The sequence below is a fragment of the Podarcis filfolensis genome (assembly GCF_964270895.1).
Source record: "Podarcis filfolensis genome assembly, chromosome: 1".
Taxonomy (NCBI): domain Eukaryota; kingdom Metazoa; phylum Chordata; class Lepidosauria; order Squamata; family Lacertidae; genus Podarcis; species Podarcis filfolensis.
In genome coordinates, this window is record NC_139604.1 from 77,320,680 (window position 1) to 77,342,165 (window position 21,486).

General features: G+C 39.8%; 1 protein-coding gene across 18 annotated transcripts in view; it reads right to left on the minus strand.

Annotated features, from left to right (window-relative positions):
• Positions 1-21,486, minus strand: part of NAV2 (neuron navigator 2) — a 523,517-nt gene that overhangs the window by 109,994 nt on the left and 392,037 nt on the right. For 16 of the 18 annotated variants that reach the window (XM_083593842.1, XM_083593844.1, XM_083593840.1 and 13 more), the window contains 4 exons: positions 12,074-13,187; positions 8,891-9,009; positions 6,246-6,354; positions 3,471-3,860 (listed from right to left, as the gene is read on the minus strand). In XM_083593842.1, coding sequence (XP_083449968.1) covers positions 3,471-3,860; positions 6,246-6,354; positions 8,891-9,009; positions 12,074-13,187 — 1,732 coding nt within the window. Of the gene's footprint in view, positions 1-3,470; positions 3,861-6,245; positions 6,355-8,890; positions 9,010-12,073; positions 13,188-14,050; positions 14,600-21,486 lie in introns of those variants that run through there. The other 2 variants (XM_083593835.1, XM_083593836.1) reach the window with 2 other exon arrangements.

Below are 21,486 nucleotides of genomic sequence, written 5' to 3' on the forward strand. Positions count from 1 at the left end.
TGGAATTGTTTACAAAAACAAAGCCCACACAATGAAATAATATGTGTTATCTCAGTCACATAAGTAAGGATGCACATATAGAGTAGTATTATTAGCTAGAGTGTCAAACAGATGCTTATGGGCGCTGCTTGGAAAAACTAAGATCGACTGACTGCTTTTCCATTTTTTCACACTATGTTGGTTTAATTTCTGTCCAATAAAGTGCATAACACACCATTCAAGCTAGATAAAGGTAAAGGGACCCCTGACAATTAGGTCCAGTCATGGCCGACTCTGGGGTTGCGGTGCTCATCTCGCTTTATTGGCCGAGGGAGCCAGTGTACAGCTTCCAGGTCATGTGGCCAGCATGACTAAGCTGCCTCTGGTGAACCAGAGCAATGCACGGAAACGCCGTTTACCTTCCCACCGGAGTGGTACCTATTTATCTACTTGCACTTTGACGTGCTTTCGAACTGCTAGGTTGGCAGGAGCAGGGACCGAGCAACGGGAGCTCACCCCATCGTGGGGATTCAAACCGTCAACCTTCTGCTCAGCAAGTCCTAGGCTCTGTGGTTTAACCCACAGCACCACTTCTGTTTATTTACTCAGAGATTTATATTCTGTCCTGTTACTGCATTCACAGCAGCTTACAGCAATTAAAATAGCTAATAAGAACTACAATATATGAAACAAACAGTAGAAAAATGCAAACATTTTAAGTGGTAGTAGTTACAGTTCAGTAACTGCAGTCAGCATTTGCTATGTTGGATTTACTAGTTATAATTATGCTCTGCAGGCAAGCCACAAGTTAGGAAACTACCAGTCTGTGGTAGAAACAGTGATGCTGAATTTTTCATCTATTTTTGTTCCTGAGGGTTTCACGTTCAAGAATAGGAAACTGCAATGCTATCTGACAGTAACAGGTTTGCCGTACAACACTTGAGTTTCACAGGCATATGCAAATATATTAACGAAATCATCCACCACTAGATGGAGCTACAAACAAACAAAAAAAGCAAAACTTGTACAAAGCACAGGCAAGTGCATGTGCAAGTCTCTGCAAGTCTCTGCAAGTGCATGTGCAAAGCTACCCTAACAAATCAGACAACCATCTATAGGAAGCCTATAATTTTCCCCAATTCATCCCCAATTCAATTGAATGTACATATGCATATATTTTATTGACCAAAGACATTCCTTTGATGAATCATTTAAAATAAACTCTCTTGGAAATAAAATGCATTCCAAATGCAGTTTCAGGTAAAGGTCATTTGCTTTGCAAATATTAGCACAAGAAACATTGAGAAGCAAAGTCTTGCACTACTTTATTTGCAGAAACATGGGATGGGCAAGGAGTGTGTTTGCTAGACCACTGGTTGCTAAAGGGTTCCTTTGATAATCATTTTCTAAACCTTTTGCAGGATAGAATTTTTATTTGTGTGTGTGCGTGTGTTTTTTACAATGTGCTTTTGAAACTGTCGGAGTAAAAATCAGCAGCCTCAAATTCAAGATGTTTCAGGTGAGGACCAAACTAGACAAGATGCCAGGAGATCCATGATTACATTTCCTATGGACTTAAAGTTGTTTTTAGTTCAAAACAGTCAGAGGGATGATTTGAACAGGGAGCCAGTGCTGGATCAGGGCACTGAATACATTCCCCTCCACTGTTTACCTTGGCGTACCTGCAACAGTTTACATTTATATGGGACTGACACACATAAAACCCATGGACAAGACAGTAATTTCAACACAAAAGTCACTTCCATGTTGGCACGAGCCAAATTGTGATCCTAGTGTATGTGATTTGTACCATATACTGAGTCTAGCCAACTGGCAAACAGGTAGTACTTGGCGGGAATTTTATATCCCTTAAATCTGGTAAGAGATCCTAAGGAATCTCTGCTTCTTCTTTTTATCTTGGCCGATTAATTTGATCCATCAGAACTGTTATAAACCATTTCTAGAATCAAACACATATTTCATTTGCACCTGCTCTCTACTTAAGGACATCAGATTGCGATAGGTTCATCTGTATTTAGGGAGGCAAGGAAGGAGAGACAAATAAGGATGGGGTCCATAATGTTCAATGTGTGGAGAGCTCAGATTTTGTAACTGAAGTTTTTTAGAGGTTCTCCTGGTCCAACATACCTTTCAAAAAAGCACCAGCCTTTTTAATTCCGTTTTCTTGAAGTAATTATTTTCCTATAAAGATGTGTGTTTAAATAAATAACATTATTTGGTGCTCAAAAATGGATTTGTATACCATGTATACAATACTAAAAGTGATCATTTTCTGATCAAGGTTTCCTTCCTTCCTTCCTTCCTTCCTTCCTTCCTTCCTTCCTTCCTTCCTTCCTTTTCTGTAGGAATACTTCCACATTATTAATGTTTTTTGATAAATCATTTCACTGAAGGCCCATCAAGTGTACTCAAAATCTTCACCTACAAGCAGTATATGTTGCATAACAAACATAATTTTCCACGTAACGATAATCTCCTATATTAACTTGACAGCATCTAGATTTTTAAAATAATTCTGAAAAAGCTCTTGTTGAACTAAGAGTAGAAATAGGCACCCCCTTGTGGTGACAGGGAATGGTGCAGCAATTCTCTTTTAGACACCCACTAAAACACAACGCACCCCTTCACTATAATCTGCTTGAGTGCAGGAAGCTTTTGCAACCAACCGGAACCGCGCCTCAGTTGTCAAACATTTCGGAAGCCAAACAGGCTTCCGGAATGGATTACATTTGACAACCGAGGTTTGACTGTATAGTTAAGGCAGAAGTGTTAAATTTAATTCTACCTTTATAGGCTGTGAGCATTCTAAAATGTTTCTAAAACGCAGACTATTTGTACAAATTCTCTGAAGAATGGTGGCAGGAAAACATATCCCCCCAAGAATTTGAAACTTTACAGTAGTCAATAATTCAACATGCTGCTTCAGTGTCCTACCATGTCACAATATACTAGGGAGGAGTGGCGTGTTTGCTGTGGGGTGTCCCATTACCCTGAAAAAACCAAATAACTCAACCAACTGCTTTACAGATCCTTGTAATAGACTGTAGTGTTCTTAGGAGACGTTTCACTATAAAAGTGTCTGCATCAGGCATGCATAACAGGAACAAAATCTACATTCTTATGGAAGTGCTTGAACATCTGCATCCTGTGTCAAGCAAACAAAGTACATCTGATAATTTATTAGTCCTGATGCATGGCCTTTATGGCCACCTGCAGCTCTTCTTGCTCCTCCCTTCTCCTGTAGGGAAGAGCCTAAAATCTAGACTTGGATCATCAGCTTTATGGAACCAGTTGAAGCTACCATAAACACACACGTCCATGTATCTTTAATATTACGTATTTTCATAAAGTATTGTAATGGTTATAAAATGCTCTGGGAGCCAATTCTGGCTCAAAGGAAAATTATACATTATTATTATTATTATTATTATTATTATTATTATTATATCAGTAAACTTGAATGTACTCACCCACTTGTAATATCATCAGTCCTTATATTTTTCCCCAGAACATCTCCGTCACTCATGTAACCCGTGGCATCCATGTTGATTCCTTCAAGATCTATTTCATCACCTCCTTTGTCGGTGATATCCACATGACAAACGTTACTGCCCCGCGATGCTAGCTGTCTTCTTAAGGGAGCTGAATACATATAACGCCCTGATTCTGCATTGATGAACCGGCTGGCATTGGCTCTTGGAGGATATCCATTGCCCACTGATGGAGCATCACCTGCCTGAAGGCGGGGACTAGACTGCCCAAGTCTCCATGATAAGGGTGTCGGCCTTCCAGTCATACTGAGAATACTGCGTCCGCTTATTTCAGTGGTGACATTGGTATCAAAGGTGGTCTCCAAGGTGCTTGAAAGAATAAGAAATCAAAATTATGAAAGAATTTAAAACTGGGAAACTTTTAATCAAAATTCATTTCATTTGTAGTGAATAACAAGGGTCCTCCCCATTGTTACAAATACAGCTGATTGTTTGTACTTGCAATGAGTCTTGTTCTACACTTTGAAGACCCTATCAGCTGATAGTCAGGACTCCAAAATGTCTTGCAAACTCCCTTTTGGGCTAAATTAGGCTTGGAAGGCCTAATTAGGCCTTTGGGAAGGAGGTTTCCCACTCTGTTATAAAGGGATTTAATAAAAACACAACTGTAGTTTTAAAATACTGGATTCATTTCAAACCTCTTCTGCTGAGATGCTTAGATACAATGCTTAGATATACTGAACTCTAGCCTAACTCTTAAAAAAAAACCTTAAGGGTTAAGTTAATATTCTCTATTCTCCCTCATTCCAATTTTAACCTGCAGCCTTGCTTTGTGTTAAGACCTCTATGAGCTACAACACTGAAAGAACAGAAATATATTTGCATGTACTGTGAATATGGAGGTAGGCACTTAATTAAAAATCTTCATCCTTGCTGAAGGAATCCTACAGGGAACATATTTGAGCAACACATGCTTCATCACTGTGACTAAGTGAAAGCTTTACACCTCTCAAGACAAGAAATACTTTTAAAATACAATTTAGGCTATTGCATTTTTTCCTTGGAGGTCGAAAAGGGAGCTTGGATTCCTAATGTTATAATATGGTGTGCTGGGTGATTTAACAGCTACAAATCACAGAATGTCACATTCTTGTGGTTTTATTAGCTTCCTTTAACAGTTAGCTGAAATGCTAATTTGATCATCAAAAAAATGGATTAAGTGTATACAATGGCCTGGATTCAGTGATATTGTGAATGAATGTTATGTTTGATTTCATTTCCCCATCTGCAGTGCCCTATGTTCCCTGAAAATCTGTGCTGGAATATTGAAGGACCCTCCAGACCTGTGTGGTAGGTGATCCTGGAAGATGCAGAGAAAGGATGGGAGGAAATTGCCTTCACTATATTGCCAGCCCTTTTGAAAATGGAAGGACCACTCTGGTCCCGAGCCAGTGTTTTAAGGTTTATTGCAGTAAGATCCAAGTATTCTTCCAGATTTTATATTTGTTTGTGGATGTGTACTGGGAGCAGCCTTTCTTTGATTAACAAGAAACATTGTACACTATTCTTCAATCATTTTCTACAGTTGCTGCTTGAAAAGAGGAACATGGGAATCTGAGTTATACCATGTCAAACCATTGATCCATCAAACTCCATGTCATTGAATGGTGCCAGCTGTCCAGGATTTCAGACAGGAGTCTTTCCCAGCCCTACCTAGAGATACTGGGGCACATTTTGCATGCAAAGCATTTGCTCTACCACTGAACTATATCAGTCTTCATTATTTCTTTTGTGGCTGATTTTATTTCCTAGTTACATAACGTATATTATAAGAACAGGCACTGAAACATGCAAAATGCCTCCATTCTGACTATCTGCCAGAACAATAAGTATTCTACAGGGTTCTGAGCAAGTCTAATGACTCCATAGTAATTGTCATTAATCACACTGAGCCACTGTATTAATTTAAACTTCAAAAGAAAAACTGATGTGCTGGAAGTTCCTAAGTGCAGGAACTAAATTAATTGAATTTTCCAGGCAAACTTTCAAATGTTGAATTCATTTGAGATCTTATGCTAAGAGGTATCCAACCGCTTAACAGTCAAATTAAACTAGCTCTTGAATGTCTTTGCACGTCATATTCCTTCCAAAACCTTTTGTTAAAAACTTAAGTTGGCAATCTAACCGAGTATTGGCTTAACAACAGACATTTTGTTTTATCTCTGAAATGTTACTGGAGAGTCCTAAAAGTTGCTTTTCTCTTAAAAATCATATACATGTACATCACTTAAAAAAATTATAAGGCTTTGTTTGACCAAAGAGCAGGTAGGAATTCAAGCTATGCACCTTATCAAACAGGTCATGTAAAGTTCAGCTGCTTGTTTAAACACAGTATTGTAAATCTGGTAAAAATGCATTGAAGTCTCTCGTAAGTAACATTTTAAGTAGTAACCTTTGCACATTTTTATTCAAACATCACCTGAAGTGTGTAACAAGCATTTATTCAGGGTTAGGCTTCTATATACAGTCTGGTTTTCTCCACTAGCAAAATTTACTCCATCATCTTTAGACAGTTTAGAACCTGGGCTTTTAGTTTTAAAAAAGAATAAAGCACAATGCATGCTTAGTTCAGTCAATGCTTGTCATTACCAGTCTTAAATCGTTTCTCGGGGCAAAAACTGAATCAAGGACAGGAAAAACAGGCCCCTACAGTTCTTCTTCTATTTGAACAGAGAAGCAATTCATGCCTCCCACCTGTGAGAAACCTGGGTCCCTCGTAAGCTTGACATGGTCTCCTCCAAGTTTTGTCGAAGATCAGCGATATTCTTGACGGTTCGCAATCGTCGAGCTTCTGGATCTTCCCCTATGAAAAAATATAATTGTTAGAGGGGAAAATAACTAGATTTTATTACCAACAGAAATTGCCATCTTTTTATGGCTCCAACCCAAATGTAGTTTCCTTCTTTTACAGTTAATGCACACTGGCATCAGTTTTTTATGGAATGTGTACCTACTGTTGATGTACAATAGCACATTAATGACATTAGCAGGATCCCTTCCACAACGACCAGTATCAAATGCTTAATATACTAAAATATTACTCTTGCTACTGACAAGGGCTTTTTCCTAAGCCATATTATTGATCACTTAATTGTTAAAGCAAATACTCAGTGCATTTCAGAAGAATATAGTACGGCACGATAAAGGTTGTAGTTTGAAAGTGCTGATAACTGGAATACTTCAGTCACTTTTGAACATAAGATGCTTACCTTTAAAAAAAAAATGCTGCTTATAGGAGCCTTAACAGACTTAGCTGACCAAACAGTTCTTTAGCTTGAAAAATTATGAATTTTCTCGCTCAACACATCCTTGCATCATATCAGTTATCATGCTGGCTGACTGAGAGGGAAACAACTAAACCCTCCCCAGTATGAGGACTGTAACAAAGGATCATATTCCAAAAATCTACTTTTATGAGTCTTGATTTTAAAAATGAACTACAGAGTAGCTTTTGCAATCCTGTAAGTTTTAGTGATCCAGGTTTTTTTGGGGGGGTGTGTGTTAAAGATACTACAAGGAGTCCTCAGTCTTGCAAAACGGTTATTCTCTTTTATAATACGATTTCTTGTGCAAGAAATTAAAGTAGACATCTTCTTGGCATACTTTCCTCACATTTTGAATTTTGTAGGAAAATGTGGAAGTTGCATAATATGTGAGGAATTTTTAACAATGATCTTTTGTACAGCAAATACTTGTCTTGCAAAACGGAAAGGAGAACTCTGTTAATTCATGGAATGAATCACAGATTCAAAGTGAAAAATCATTTTCATGTGTTCATTAACCTAAGTGAAGGCTGAGTTTTTAATACATAACTTATTTGATCTGATGAGGGCACCATAGGAAGAGATGAGAAAGCTTGTCCTAAAGTGGTTTTTATTAACTATACAGATTCAGAAGCTCATTCATTCTTCATCTCCATACTGCTTTTTCTTCACCCTAATTTATTTTGCTAGCAGCCTACAATTTATAAGACTATCTGCTGAATGGCACTAACCATCTGTCTTTGTGAAACTGTTGTCCCACTTCTCATGGTGCTTGATCAAAAGTTACAGTGTGCTAAAATAAAACATTTCCAGTTTTGATGACAAAGGACCAATACGAGTTAGCTATTATTTGCTTTTTGTAGATGTGTAACTCAGGTCTGGAAGATTTCCTGAGGCACCACTACATGGGGAACGCATATCTTTCCTTACTGGTTATGCTGATATGTGTTTCTATATACCTCAGGTAGCCAATCTCTCACTAGAGGCCCAGATGGCTACAGTTGCTTGGCTTGCCCATTGTCATTTCAGTTGGTTCAACAGTTATGATCACTCCCAGACAAGAGCAGCCTCGCCACAGTTGGCCATGCACTTGTAACCCTGTCTAGATTACTGTAATGTGCAGTATGTGGAGCTACCCTTCTGCCTAGTTCACCAGCATAATCTAGTACAAAGTGGGACACCCAACTTTGCACAATTGCACTGGTGTTGAAAGATCCTGGCTACAGAGCCAGGTTCAATGCTTTGTTGCTGATATTTAAGACCCTGAACAATGGCTTAGAAGCCATATTGGCAAGTAAGTGGTATATAAAATAATAAATAATAACAGCAGACTACCTCCTCCAGCATAGACCAAGATGAGCCTCGAAATCTTCTGCTGAAGCTCTGCTAGCAATTTCTCAACCAACATACTATCACTTGGTTCCAGCACAGAAGTGGACTTTTTTGGTGATAGATCCACCCTTTGGAATGCCCTTCAGTTAGTTCAAGCAGCAGAGTAAAGTAACCAGCCTTAATCACCTCTTTAAGTTCTGTATGTCTATTCAAGCTTTCCAGGGCTCTACGCACTGCTAAGTTTTATATATGGTATATAGTATTGCTCTGCTTGTATTTCGCTTTCAAAAAGTCGAATATTCAAATATTGTTATTCTACTTTTATACTGATACCTTCATGGTTATATTTTATGTAAACCATATAGAGATTTATTTTTACATCAACTAACAAATATATTGAATAAATAAACAGGACTCCCACTGTTTGCCATGGTGGCAAAAAGGAGTAATAAAATAATAAATTTAATGAAGACAGAGAATGTTCTCTACTGGTCATGCAATGTGAATCTCCCAGACCCTGAATTTTAAGGATTTAACCAGCCCATCCTGGAAAAGTGGTCCCCACATTTGCAGCCAAAGAACAGGACTGGGAAGGTTAGGCAGGGCCTTTTCACCCAGAATCAGAATAAAAATGCACACTAATCTCCTTCCCATCACAGAAGGGAGATAGTGGTAGCTAATGATTTCATTTAGCCCCATCTTTTATTCCTCTGTATTAACAAAGTCAACACATGTAAGTCTTACCAGAAAGATCTTCTAAAATAGGCTGTGTAGTTTTAGTGTAAGGAGCAGAATCCATGCTCGTGCTCATCCCTCCAGTGCTGGGCTCAGCCGTTACATTCCCTTCATTGTCTGTCTGGGATCTTAAGTTCAAAATATGAGAGAGAGAGAGAGAGAGAGAGAGAGAGAGAGAGAGAGAGAGAGAGAAATGTAGTCATTCATATAGCAAAAAAGAATTCCAGCACCAATACAAGTACACTTGCCATCTCGCATTGTGTCCTCTCCCCAGGATATACTAGCAGACTGACTTTACATAATTCATTAGTCCCATGTTGAGCTATGTCCTAGAAATGGAAACAAGCACTCAACTGTAAAAAATATATGAAATATTCACTGTCAAATACAGGCTTTGCAGGCCCACAGACTGGCTATACAAATACCTTCACATTTTTAAATTAAGCGTTCAGCCTGGTCAACAACCTTTATTGCTGTTTTATGATCCAGCCATCACTGATGACAACAGAGACTACTTTAGGCAATGTGATGCAGGCTGTTTGTGTCAGTTTCTTTTTTTTATTTAAAGTATTTGTTCCATTTGTATACCACCTTTCCTCCAAGAGGCATAGTGTTTTAGATCTATCATATTAAAGCAGCATATAACTTCCTAGTGCTTTTTAAAAAATCTCTGTTGATTTTTATTCTAGAATTTGGGGGCTGGTTTACTTGTGATGGTGACCACATGACAGCTGCTATAACATGGTTCACTCTTTGTGTGAAGTGGCTCAGCATGTGGTTTGGATGATTTTCTTAACCCTGTGCAAGGCTGGTATAGAAGAAGAAATCAACTCCTCGGCTGGGTTGGGTATGAGCCACAATGTGTGAATAGTTTACTCTTGACTAACAGTCAGCGCATGTCAATCTATGCTGATTTTCATGTTGGAGCTATACAGAAGTGCCTTTCTTTATATATCCCACTGCCATGTGAGAGATGCCAAAACAGATAGGAATCCTTTTGATGCAAAGTTAAGCAGATGGCTTATTTCCATGGGCTCATTAACTACAGAATGACATATGCTGGGAAGGAGTATTCTTATTATGAGCATTCCTATTTATTCTTATTTTTAGAAGGATTTAATATATCTTATGTTCTCAAATGAACACAAAGTATCAGAAAATCCAGTCTAGATATTGCTTCATTCATGACCCTCTAAGTACATTACACATTTTGTCAGAGTCTCAGAAATAAATCAAAGATGTTCCCAATACTGCAAGAAGAAAATTAAAGTCATCAGCAACGTCCAGACATCACAAGAAGCTACATTTTCTCATGACAGCAACCAGCTAATTTCCCTTAAGCTTGTGCACTCCCTACTCTGCTCTCCTCCTCCAGTGAAGCCACAAGGAGGAGTTGGGAAGCTTTCACTTCTGATTGCAGCTAACCACGGTTTAGCTTATGTCCAAACACAAAACTGTAGTTAATCTTAACTATAGGTTGTTGAAGCAAGCTAGCTTCATAAAACACAGTTTGAAATTGGCTTGTTTTAAACAAATCACAGTTTGGTGGGTTCAGACAACCTGATAAGATGCAGTGAAAGCTTCTGAGAGCCTCATCACAGTTGCATTGGAAGAACCTGCTGGATCAGACCAATGACCATCTAGTCCAGCACACTGTGACAGAAGTCCAACCAGATGTCTGTGGGAAACCCATAAGCACGACCCAAACCCAAGAGCACAACCCCCTCCTATGGTTTCCCTCAACTGCCATTCAGGAGCATTGCTGCCTCCAACTGTGAAGAGGGGCAGGGGAGTGTACAAGCCTGGGGGGTACTATATGTGCAGTTTATCATGATATTGGAATGTAGCCATTAACTGATTAGTCTGTTAACCTTGAATTAAATGTTTATGAATTTTAAAAAGCATTTCAGCCAGAGTCAGTTGATTAACTTTATGAATTGCTACAGCAATACAATAGAAAAATATATAAACCTATTAAAAATATAATAAGAGAAAATGCCCAGGGGAAAAAATCTTTGTCTGGTACCAAAACAATGCCAAGTTGACACCAGGCTGACCTGGCTCCATAGATGAGGAGCTCCTACAGGAAAGGCCTGCTCTTTCACTGTCACTCTCCAAACCTCCCCTGAAGGTGGCACACAGAGAAAGGTCTCACATGATGACCTCAGGTTCTGGACAGATTTATATGGGGAAATGCAGTCCTTTAGGCATAGGAGTCCTGATTTGTATATGACAGTAAAGGTGAAAACCTACACTTTGAATTTGGCCCAGAAACAAATCAGCAGCCAGCACAATTGGGTTAGAACCAGCTTTATATGGTAATGCCTTTTTCTCCCAGTTAACAACTGAGCTGCCATAGTTTTGCGCTAATTGTAGTTTCCAAACCAACTTCAAAGACAGCCCCATGTACAATGCACTGCACCAGTCTAACTTGGAGGTTACCAGAACATAGGCAACCAAAGCCAGCTGGGCTTCCAGCCAAAGCTAGTTGAAGGCGTTTCATACCACTGAGACCACTTTTGCCTCCAATGACAATGCCAGATCCAAGAGTATCAAGTTACACAGCTGCTCCTTCAAGGGGAGTGCCATTCCATCCAGAACAGGATGTAATCTACTTATTTAGGCTGAGAAACCTACCACTAACAGCATCTCTGTCTTATCTGGATTCAGCAATCTGCTTTAAACATTTCTGCCAATTTCCAAACATCTCTATAATTGCTATATAGTTGTGGCGAGGGATTTTTCATTTTGTACCTTGAGCAGCCCCGTGTTATTAAGGTTTGGCACAAAATGTAACCAAACCATAATCTTACCATTATTATTATTATTATTATTATTATTATTATTATTATTATTATTATTTTATTATTATTTTATTATTATTTTATTATTATTATTATTATTATTATTATTATTATTATTATTATTTGTAGCCTAGAAACATACAGTTGTATTTCTTCTTTTGTGTCGCTTTCACAGTTAAATTGAGACAAAAAAAAAAAACAAGCTCTGTCCTACGCACACCACAAGTCTGCTGCTTATTAGGATCTGGAACGCTCGTTTGGGGTGGAAACCAAACTCAAGTTGTTATTGTAGGTTTTTTCCTACTTCTAGAGAAAGCATGCCACAGAAGAAGCAGACTACGTTAAGCGAGTCAGACTTGACACACCCTGCTTAAAAAGTTACTCCTACCTGTACATGAATGGTGCTACTGTGGCAGTATTCGGGTGGCTGTATTGCTGCTGTGGATGAGGTAGCTGAACACTCACAGTATTGCTTCCTGTGGTCTGTGTGGTACTGCCTGTGGGCCCATTGACAGCCTGGGTACTGCTACTAGTACTCAGAGCAGGCACCCCTCCAATGCCTCTCCCTTCAGAGGAGGCCAAACTTGACGTGGAACTGGAATTCCTGCCGTCCAGCTGGGGCTTCTGATGAGAGAGGCCTGAGACAGGCTTCCCACTGCGGCTTCTCTCGCCATCCTTTGCCGAACAGCTTGGGGCACTTGAGGATTTCCCTGTGGCAGTTTTCAACCCTGGTTTTGGTATTCCACTGTGCGAAGGGGCAGGTGCCTCCTTCTTGGCACTGTTTAGCTTTCCTCCTTTAGGGATAAAGCTTGCGATCTTGGAGGATTTTTTTGGCATCTCGGTTGTAGCTGGTGGGATCTGTTCTTCTTTCGGCTCCTCTTTCACGTCTGCTTTCTCGGTTACGGATACTCTCTTGGCAACGTCTTTGCCCTTTTCCTTTTCTTTATCCTTCTGCTTCTCCTTTTCTTTCTCATTGCCCTTTGGGGAACTCTTCTTATTGGTCAGTGCCCGACTGAACGTTCTTTGTGCAATTCCCTTGAGTGCAATTTTGGGACTGTTCGATGGGGGATTGTTTGCGTTCCGATTCGCAGCTTCAATCTCTTCACTTTCCTCAAAGCTAGGGAGGGCCTCTAGCCTTTCACAACTAGTGTCCCGAGACCCCGGACATTCAAGGGATGACCCTCCTGCTTTGGAGCCTCCTTTTGTATTAAAAAGCTTCAGCTTTTCCAGCATGGATTTCTGACCGTTGGGAGTTGGTTTGACCATCTCTGGAGAGGATTTCGGAGGTTCCTGGACCTGCTGTTTTACTGATAATATGGAAGACGTAGCTGTGTGCTTGGCACTGAGTGACTTGCTGCGCCAAGGTTTAACGGCAGAGTTGGGCTGGGGGATGGCTGAGGAGTTATTGCAACCGGCAATGTTGTTGCTACTGCTGCTTTGGGTTGAAGGTGGTGCATTTTCATTCATTCCTGTGGGCTGAGAGGCTAAATTGTCTGCTGGCTCTGGAGACAGAGAACAAAAAGAAAAGAAAATCATGATGCCTGGGTTTTTGGAAAGTCTTCAGGTGAACACAGCTTGCTTTCACAAAATGCTGACATCTAACAGCAGCTACGAAATACTAAGGTAACGTTTTATATGACCTGAACACAACACTATCTATGTCATTCAAAATAAAATCTTGTTTATTTTTGTTCTGGTGGGGGGGGGGCAGTAAAATAATAACACGATCAACTCATCAACAATTAAAATTGTTAAGTTTTTTTTAAAAAGTGTTCTGGCAGGGACCTTCTGTTTCTTATTGCTATGAATTACCTTGTCTACTTTTAGTTTTTTTACCAAATAATAGAGAATAATGTACTTTAGATGTTACCTAACAGCAACTACATTCAAATAAATGCACATGGTCAGTGTGTGTCAGAGTATCCTGCTCAGACACTAACAGCACACTATTAGAAAATTTAAAAATATAAAAACTTTATAACCCAAACTGTCTGCTTTATACTGAGCAGAATTAGCTCTGCTGAAGTTTGCTACTTGGCAAAAATCCAACTGTAACATGGATCAAACAGCACAACACACACATGCACACCCTACCAGAAGATCCTTCTGATAAATGCAAGCTCAGTTTCTAGTCCAGTAAAACAGTGAATCAAACCCAAATCCACAAAACTGAAACTCATCATATCCTTATTCACGCAGCAACAATAAACGATACATCTTTATCTCATAATTGAAACCAGCTGGAGTAAAAAGAGCTAGCTGAAAATGCTTCCTTGGCAAGTCCAAATCTCTTATTGATTCTGTCTGTTTGAAAGCGTCTCATTCAATGAATACGAGAGCATAAGAACCACACTTGCTTACCCACCTCTTGAGAGCCACTTCTTTTCTAAAGTTACTCTTTGCAAACTCTCTCTTCTGGAGACATTACATCCCAATTACTGCAAATATGTCTTCTGTTATGCTGCTCATGTTTCCAATTAACTTTTGTCATCTCTGACTGTTAGTCTGCCCAGGAGCTTGCTGGGGATTAACGGCTTTTACCTGCCGTCCCAGATCCTCTAGCAATAAACGGCATTTAGAGCTTCTCAAGCTGCTTTTTTTATAAAAAGAAAAAAAGAAAAAAATTGAACTTAAAAATAAACAACGGCTGAGAGCGAATGTTTGCAGCAGTTTGTGGGGGGAAAACTGTGAATGCTGTTCTGTGAATCACTAACTGCTGCAGCCACACAGAGGCTGTTTTGCTTCACTTTTGGCTGCTCACTGAAGATAAAGCTCTGTTAACCTCCCTCGCATGATCCATACCAGACCACCTCACATTTCCAAGCACACCCATCTTCCTTACGTAGCAGGGATGTGAATTTCCAGGAGAACCCTCTTGTAATAAGCCCACGGTCATTTCACACTGTTACGTCCTAACTAGAAGAGCAGATGTGTACGCTTGTTTTATAGAAAGAAGGCATTGCTAGGATGTGGGAAGATTTCCAGTGTGTTGGATTATTAACCACAACCCGTTAAAACTGGACGATCTCTGCTGCAGTTTCCTCCCCAGAAAGCGTTATGCCAGGAGCCACAGAAAGGCATGGTGCAGGAGAAATTTTATTAACAGACCCAGATGCAGGGAGAAGAGCCTTTCGTGGATTAATTAGCACACACATTTAATTGGTGCATCGTCAACCCATATGGGCTCTTTCACAAGTTATGCTAAATGCACCTAAAAAGGCAGAGCTCAAGGGTACCATTGACTGTAAACCAACATAGTATGTGCAGAGACCTCCGATTTGTCTTGATGCCGAAGTGTCAATTAAGCCTTTAAGCCACTAGGGATTTATTGATATGTTTCAGTAAAAGATGCATTCTTACTATGTTTTTCATGTGTTTCTGCAATGCAGGACTGAGTATAGGCACTAGTCTAGTTGCCTCTGATAAGGAAGAATCAAATCTAGGTAGGGTTATATGCTTTTCGGTCCTCTCAACATCTAGCAATGAATGAGCAGCAGGCTAGTAAAAGTTCCTGTTCACTTGTAAATTTGTAAAATTTATTTGCAAAAGCTGCTGTGGTGTTTAAAGGAGAGGTTTTTGGAAACTTTTTTGTAATTTATTAAGTAGCCCTGAACTGTGCAAAGCTATTCTTCATCCATCCCACCCACAACTTGTTGTCTCCTGTACCATTCCTTGATCCTCATTTTCTCTCTCACTACTTACTCTCAATTCTTATCCTCTTCTCCCATCTCCCACTTTTATTTTATCTCTCTATTCTTCCTTTTCCTCACAACTATAAACTGCAGCCATCACACATTGCCTTCTCAATTAAAAATAAACAATGCCCTCATCCTTAATCCTGTTATATCTGTATCTGTATGATGAGGAATGTATCACCTCATCATAAAACCTTCTAATGGGGATTGCTTTTTTGTATACATTATGTTTTATTCTCTGAAGAAACTTCTAGTGGTCAGAGAGCTGAATATGGGAAATTTAAGCCACAACTCTGTTATGGATAGACTGTGTAACTTTAGAAGTAACTCAGTCTTGCTCATCATCAGCTCCCAATATGGAGTTTCTGGAAGAAGATGCACTTGCCTGAGGACTTTACCACATGCCTGCCTCCATCTCTTGATCAGTTTTTACTTACAAAAATTTGCTGCTCAGTGTGGTAAATTGTTTTGGCCCTATCTCAACTATACATCATAAAAAACTTCACTTCCTAAAGAAATTTTCATTTCAATTAGCTCTGACTTTGTCCTGCTGAACACTCAACTGATTTTATGAGGAGTTAAAATCCCATTTGTCTTATTTTGTGAAGCTGTATTCTTTTTGCAAGAACCATTGCTGACTTTTATCGACAGCAAATGAAATGTCTTCAAATTCAAAATACAGCTAGGCTGAATAACCACTCACTATGCCTCTTTCATAGACAAGTGCTGTGCCTAGAGTTTATTTAATTCCAAGTGTTTCTGTTACACAGATGATGGTGGTCTTGTTTGAATGCCAATATACACTGCAGTACAGCTAGGTTGGATTTCATCCGCTCCTGTAATGTCTTGACTGCAAACGCAAGCCTAACCATTTGCAATGAGAAGATGCATATGGTTTGAATTGTTCTGTGAAATGCTAGATAGTGTGCACTATAATAAATGCCACAGAAAATATATGCAATTTCCCATCATTTGTCAAACACAAGCTGCTCTCTCACTATCTGTGTAACTTTGCTAGAAGTAACCAAAAATGCCTCTAAATATTACCAAACATAGTTCTAGGCAGACTCACAGTGAGTACCAAAAAGAAACATAAATATAAGAGATTTTCACAAAGCAAATATAGTTAAATGGTGTCTGGAATTTATCAACACAAGAAAGCACAAACGAAAGAAAATGCAGCAGAAAATAAAATTAGATCAGTTTAACAATTCTTTAATGCATACGACTATCTGGTCTATTCGCCAAACACCACTCATAGCATGCTGGGTTGTGCACATAAAGTAACCTGGGCCAATTTCATTCACACACAGCAGATTGTGTGAAGCCAGACACCATATGAAACAGTTCAGGTCTTAGTTAAAACACATAAAGGGAATCTTCAGCAACAACTTTACATTTTAGTCTACAAAAATAAATATACCCAGAGATGGAAATACAGTAGTCATGTTACTAATTCAGAGGAAAAAAGCAGAGTATTTCAACAGAGATCTGGGTGAGCCAGGGGGAAACAGAAGCATGACTGATTCATGCTTCTGATTAGCTACATCTGCAGTAACGTTTAATAACATAGGTGCCATCTTGCACTGAAGATTGTGGGTGCCTGCAACATAACGCAGATGTGTGATGTCACACGCACCGACCAACCAGCAGTGGCGGCTCCTCTTCTTCCTCCTCCCTCACTGATCAGGAGGAGGAGGAAGAAGAGGAGGAGGAGTAGCTGGCAGAGCCAGACACAGCAGCCCCTCCTCTCTCACGTTGAAGAGATGGGGACAGCGGGGAAGGGCATCAACTTTGCCCATTGATTTTTCGGGGGGCAGCCCCCACATATATAGTATTGTGGGCGCAAAAGCACCCACACCCCCTGGACTTGGCTCCAGAGTTTAATATGGAGATCCTAGATGAACCATAATGAGATGCATGAATACCACCTTCCCTCAGGATCTCCCTGTAGCCACTACGTCAAAGTCATACTTCGAATGCCACTGCAGAAGGGAATATTCAGTCAGCTGGATCAATCATGAGGTTCCAACTTACTGAAGGACATTTGGATAGGTAGATGGAAGGATAGCTACCCAACATTTCCACCCTGGCTTTTCTCCCATTGCTCAAGGCGGTTGGTTGGCTTACAATAAGAAGCAAAAACAATGCACAATAATTAAACAAAAATACAGCAAAAATGACAATCGGAATCACAGATTTAAATGACAAAACAGACTTTTAAAAGGCAGTAAATGATGGACACATTTATTCAAGGATCTATGACCTAATTTATTTTGATAGTTCAGTTCTGAAAATGAAACCCAAAGTGTGTCAGTCAAAAATACCTATAAAGAAGCATATTTCCTTCTTGGATCTAAAGCAGAACTACCACAAACTAACTATCCCTTTATAGTCGACATTCCATCAGGGAACAATGTGAAACAAGGCTGTTCCATCAGCTCTGCTGTGAGACCAGCTTAATTTGGCTCCTTTTGTCCCTCAACCGTGAGAATCAAGAACTAATATATTAAGAATTGGTCCTTGGGCCTACTTGTTTCCCTCTTTCCTCCTCATCCCCCCCCACTTTTTTTTTTGCTTCTCTGCGATTTCTTTTCCACTGCAAGCCTGTAAAAAAAAAGAGACTCCCTTGTTTTTATTCATTCATTTTATTCACTTTGGAAATTCTTTTGGCTGAAAAGCAGGGTAAAAACACTTTAAATTGACAAATAAATAAGCAAGCTTTAACTGTTTGCTAAATTATTTCATTAATGTTTCGTTGTTCCACCAGGCTGTTTCCACCGTTGAAAAGCATCTAGTTTCTACACATAATTCTGGCCCTCTATATATTATCACAGGCAGAAACTCATATTGTGTATCAGTAAATATGTTCACCCTATGGTGCTTCCAAGAAGAACCACCATGGCTGGGGAGATCTGCCAAATTGAAAAAATGTGAACTGCCACTGTACAGAATATATTTCCCAGCCCCTCTTGAACCTGTGCTCTCTTACTGTAGTTCGCTTGCTTAAGACCTTGAGTAGAAACAGAGTTTTTAGTCCTACGATATTGTCTATACCCTTAAGAGACAGTGTAGTGCTGAAGATGGGACTTGAACCATGGAGAGCGGATGTCAACTCCCTGCTCTGCAGGGACCTTGGGCCACTCAGTGCCTCACAGTGATAGCTGAACCTTCCTCACAATAATGTTGACAAAATAAAATGAGGGGAGGATGCAGCCCTGAGCTTCCAAGAGGATGGGCAGGGTGGGGGAATCTAAATGCAATAAATAAAATGGAACTGTGATTACACAGAGAAGAAAGGGGCTTCTGGCTGTGAGAACTAACTTTGAAAGGTGAGGCGGGAACGCCACAATGCTACAATACAGGCATATTTATTTCCTTGTCTGGCCTTAAGTGACTACAATTTCTTATTGTCTTTGTTTAAACACTGTATAAGTACTTGAAATGCTAGAGGCACTCCTATCATCCCATTATGCAACAATAGAAGATGTGAGGTGCTTTTAAAAACTGAGCAAGACTTGCCCCTCCATGTAGTCTTTCAGGATTGAAGTCATTTGTAATAACAAACACTGACAGGTTTGAGATGACAGAGCCCTCCAAAGAGCCCTTGGGAGGCTGATTCTCCTTGGACCCTGACTGAATGTTTTAATGAAACTCCACAGAGAGAGGTCTGGCATACAATCTATGAGGCACTAGAAAGACTTGAAACAGTCATGGAAACCTGTCAGTCATGGGCATCAAGTTAGACAACATTTTTGTCACTGAAGAATAACCAGGAAACGAAAGCATGCTACAATAATCCAGACGCAAAAAGAGAAAAGAGGAATCAAAATGTTTGCTTCAAATGGCATTGAAATATTAAAAACAGCAGGGGTTTAACAAAGCTTTTATTCCTAGATACAACCAACCCAGCAAATACCCACACTTTGCTTTTCTGTCAGTTCTTCCACCTACATTCTTTGCTGTGTTCAACCACACATATCCTTATTACATCCCTCCATCCACATTCATCTGCGTTGGCCTCTATTTTTAGTATTCTTCAGCTAGCTTCTTCCTGTTGTTTCCTTCTACACACATCCCTCTCTACCCTCATGGATGCAAACATACCTTCTTTCATAGCTCAATACCAAAGTATCTCACACTGTAGGACATAAGGCTTTGAGTGCCACTGCTGCTTCATAGAGTCATAGAGAGTCAGCAGCTTCATAGTTCCTTGGGTCACCTGACCACTACTGATCTGGAAGTGATAGTATGACTGACTTGCCTTCTGCTACCCTTTCCTGGAGAACACTGACCAGATCCCTATTCCACACCAGTTGGTCACTTCAGGATTGGATTACTAGAGATGAAATACTCCAGGGAGCAATAAAGTGATGGCCATTTCCTGCCCCTCTGTAAAGATACCACCATAAAGAACTCTTCAAGGCTTCCTACATGGATTCCACCATGCTTTTCACTAACTTGGATAGCTTTAAAGAAGATTAGACAAATTCATGGAGGCTGCAAATGCCTACAAGCCATAATGGCTATATGCTACCTTGACTTGTCAGAAGCAGCTTCTGAATACTAGCTGTCAGGGATCACAAATGGTGAGAGGGCTGTTGCTCTCAGGTCCTGGTTCTGAGGTTTCCACAGGCATCTGGTTGGCCACTGTGAGAACAGAATAATGGACTAGATGGGCTCCTGATCCAGCAGAATTCTCCTTAAGTTCTTAGACCTTTAAAAAAGCCCATAGGTGGGGTCCCATTATGAAGGTTTAGTTTTAAATCTGTTTTGTGGCCTTTTAAAAAGGGTGGGAGTTAAGAAACCTGCATCAACTATATTCCTTGGCTCTTGTCAGTTTGTAGAAATGTATTTAAATATAGTTTTATTTTACTCTAATATTTCAACAAGTTTATACCAAGTATGGCAAAGCTTTCACTATTTCAGCTGCTATTGAAACTTTAGCCTCTTTATGTTTAAGTAAAAGAACTGGGTATGTTTCAAAATGCCAAAAAAGGGCCAAATTTAGCCTGTTAAAAGAGACATAAGATTAAACAGCATGATTTACGGCCTGCTTGTATCTTGTCCTCTAACTGCATTGGGCCTTGGATTTACTGTGCCCCATGGCACATCTCCAATATAAACAAGCTGTCAAGACTGACTCAGACAAGCCAGTTGTATTCTTAAGATAATGTTAATAAGTCACATCAAATAATAATAGTATAACGGCTGTAAGAAAACTGAAGTATCAATAGAAACAATTGAACAAAAAAGGGCAAGATTCACATTCCTGTCTCAACTGCTTAATTCTAGTGACTATAATGGAGGAAGGAGAACATTAGCCAGCCGCTCCTATCTAATAAATATTTTACAGAATTGTAGAGTTGGAAGGGACCCAAAGGGTCATCTAGTCCAACCCCCAACATCAATTTCATCACAGTTTTTCAAAAACTGTCCACCCTCCCAGCTAAACACCATCTTAAACACTAGGTGTCCTTACTGAGACTAGCTATTGAAGGGCAACATCCAAAAGACTAGTGACAAGGCAGCCATCTTCACATATCTAAAGGTCTGTGACATGGAAGATGGAACAAGCTTGTGTTCTCCTGCTTTGGAGGCTAGGACGCGAACCAGTGGCCTCAGGTTACAAGAAAGAAGATTCCGACAAAACATCAGGAAGAACTTTCTGATGGTAAGAGCTGTTCAACAGTGGAGCAGACTCCCTCCAAAGGTGGTGGATTCTCCTTCCTCGGAGGTTTTTAAGCGGAGGTTGGATGGTCATCTGTCATGTATTATCTAGCTGAGATTCCCGCACGACGGGGGTTGGGCTAGATGACCCTTGGGAACCCTTCCAACTCTACAATTGTATGATTCTATAAGAGGGGCTTGTTGTAGTTTCTCAAACATAATTTATCTTACTGCAATTGTTCTGCAGCCTGTGTTTAATGCTCAGGTGGGCTGAATGGTACAGAAACTGGGAATGTAATGATTACAAAAAAGAATCCCAATGTGTGCTTCATAATGAGGAGAGGAACTGAACGCACTAGTTTATAAATATGTTGTCTTTGCCATTTTTCTATAAATTGCTATGACCTATTCACTATGCTGTATTTGCTATACTGTT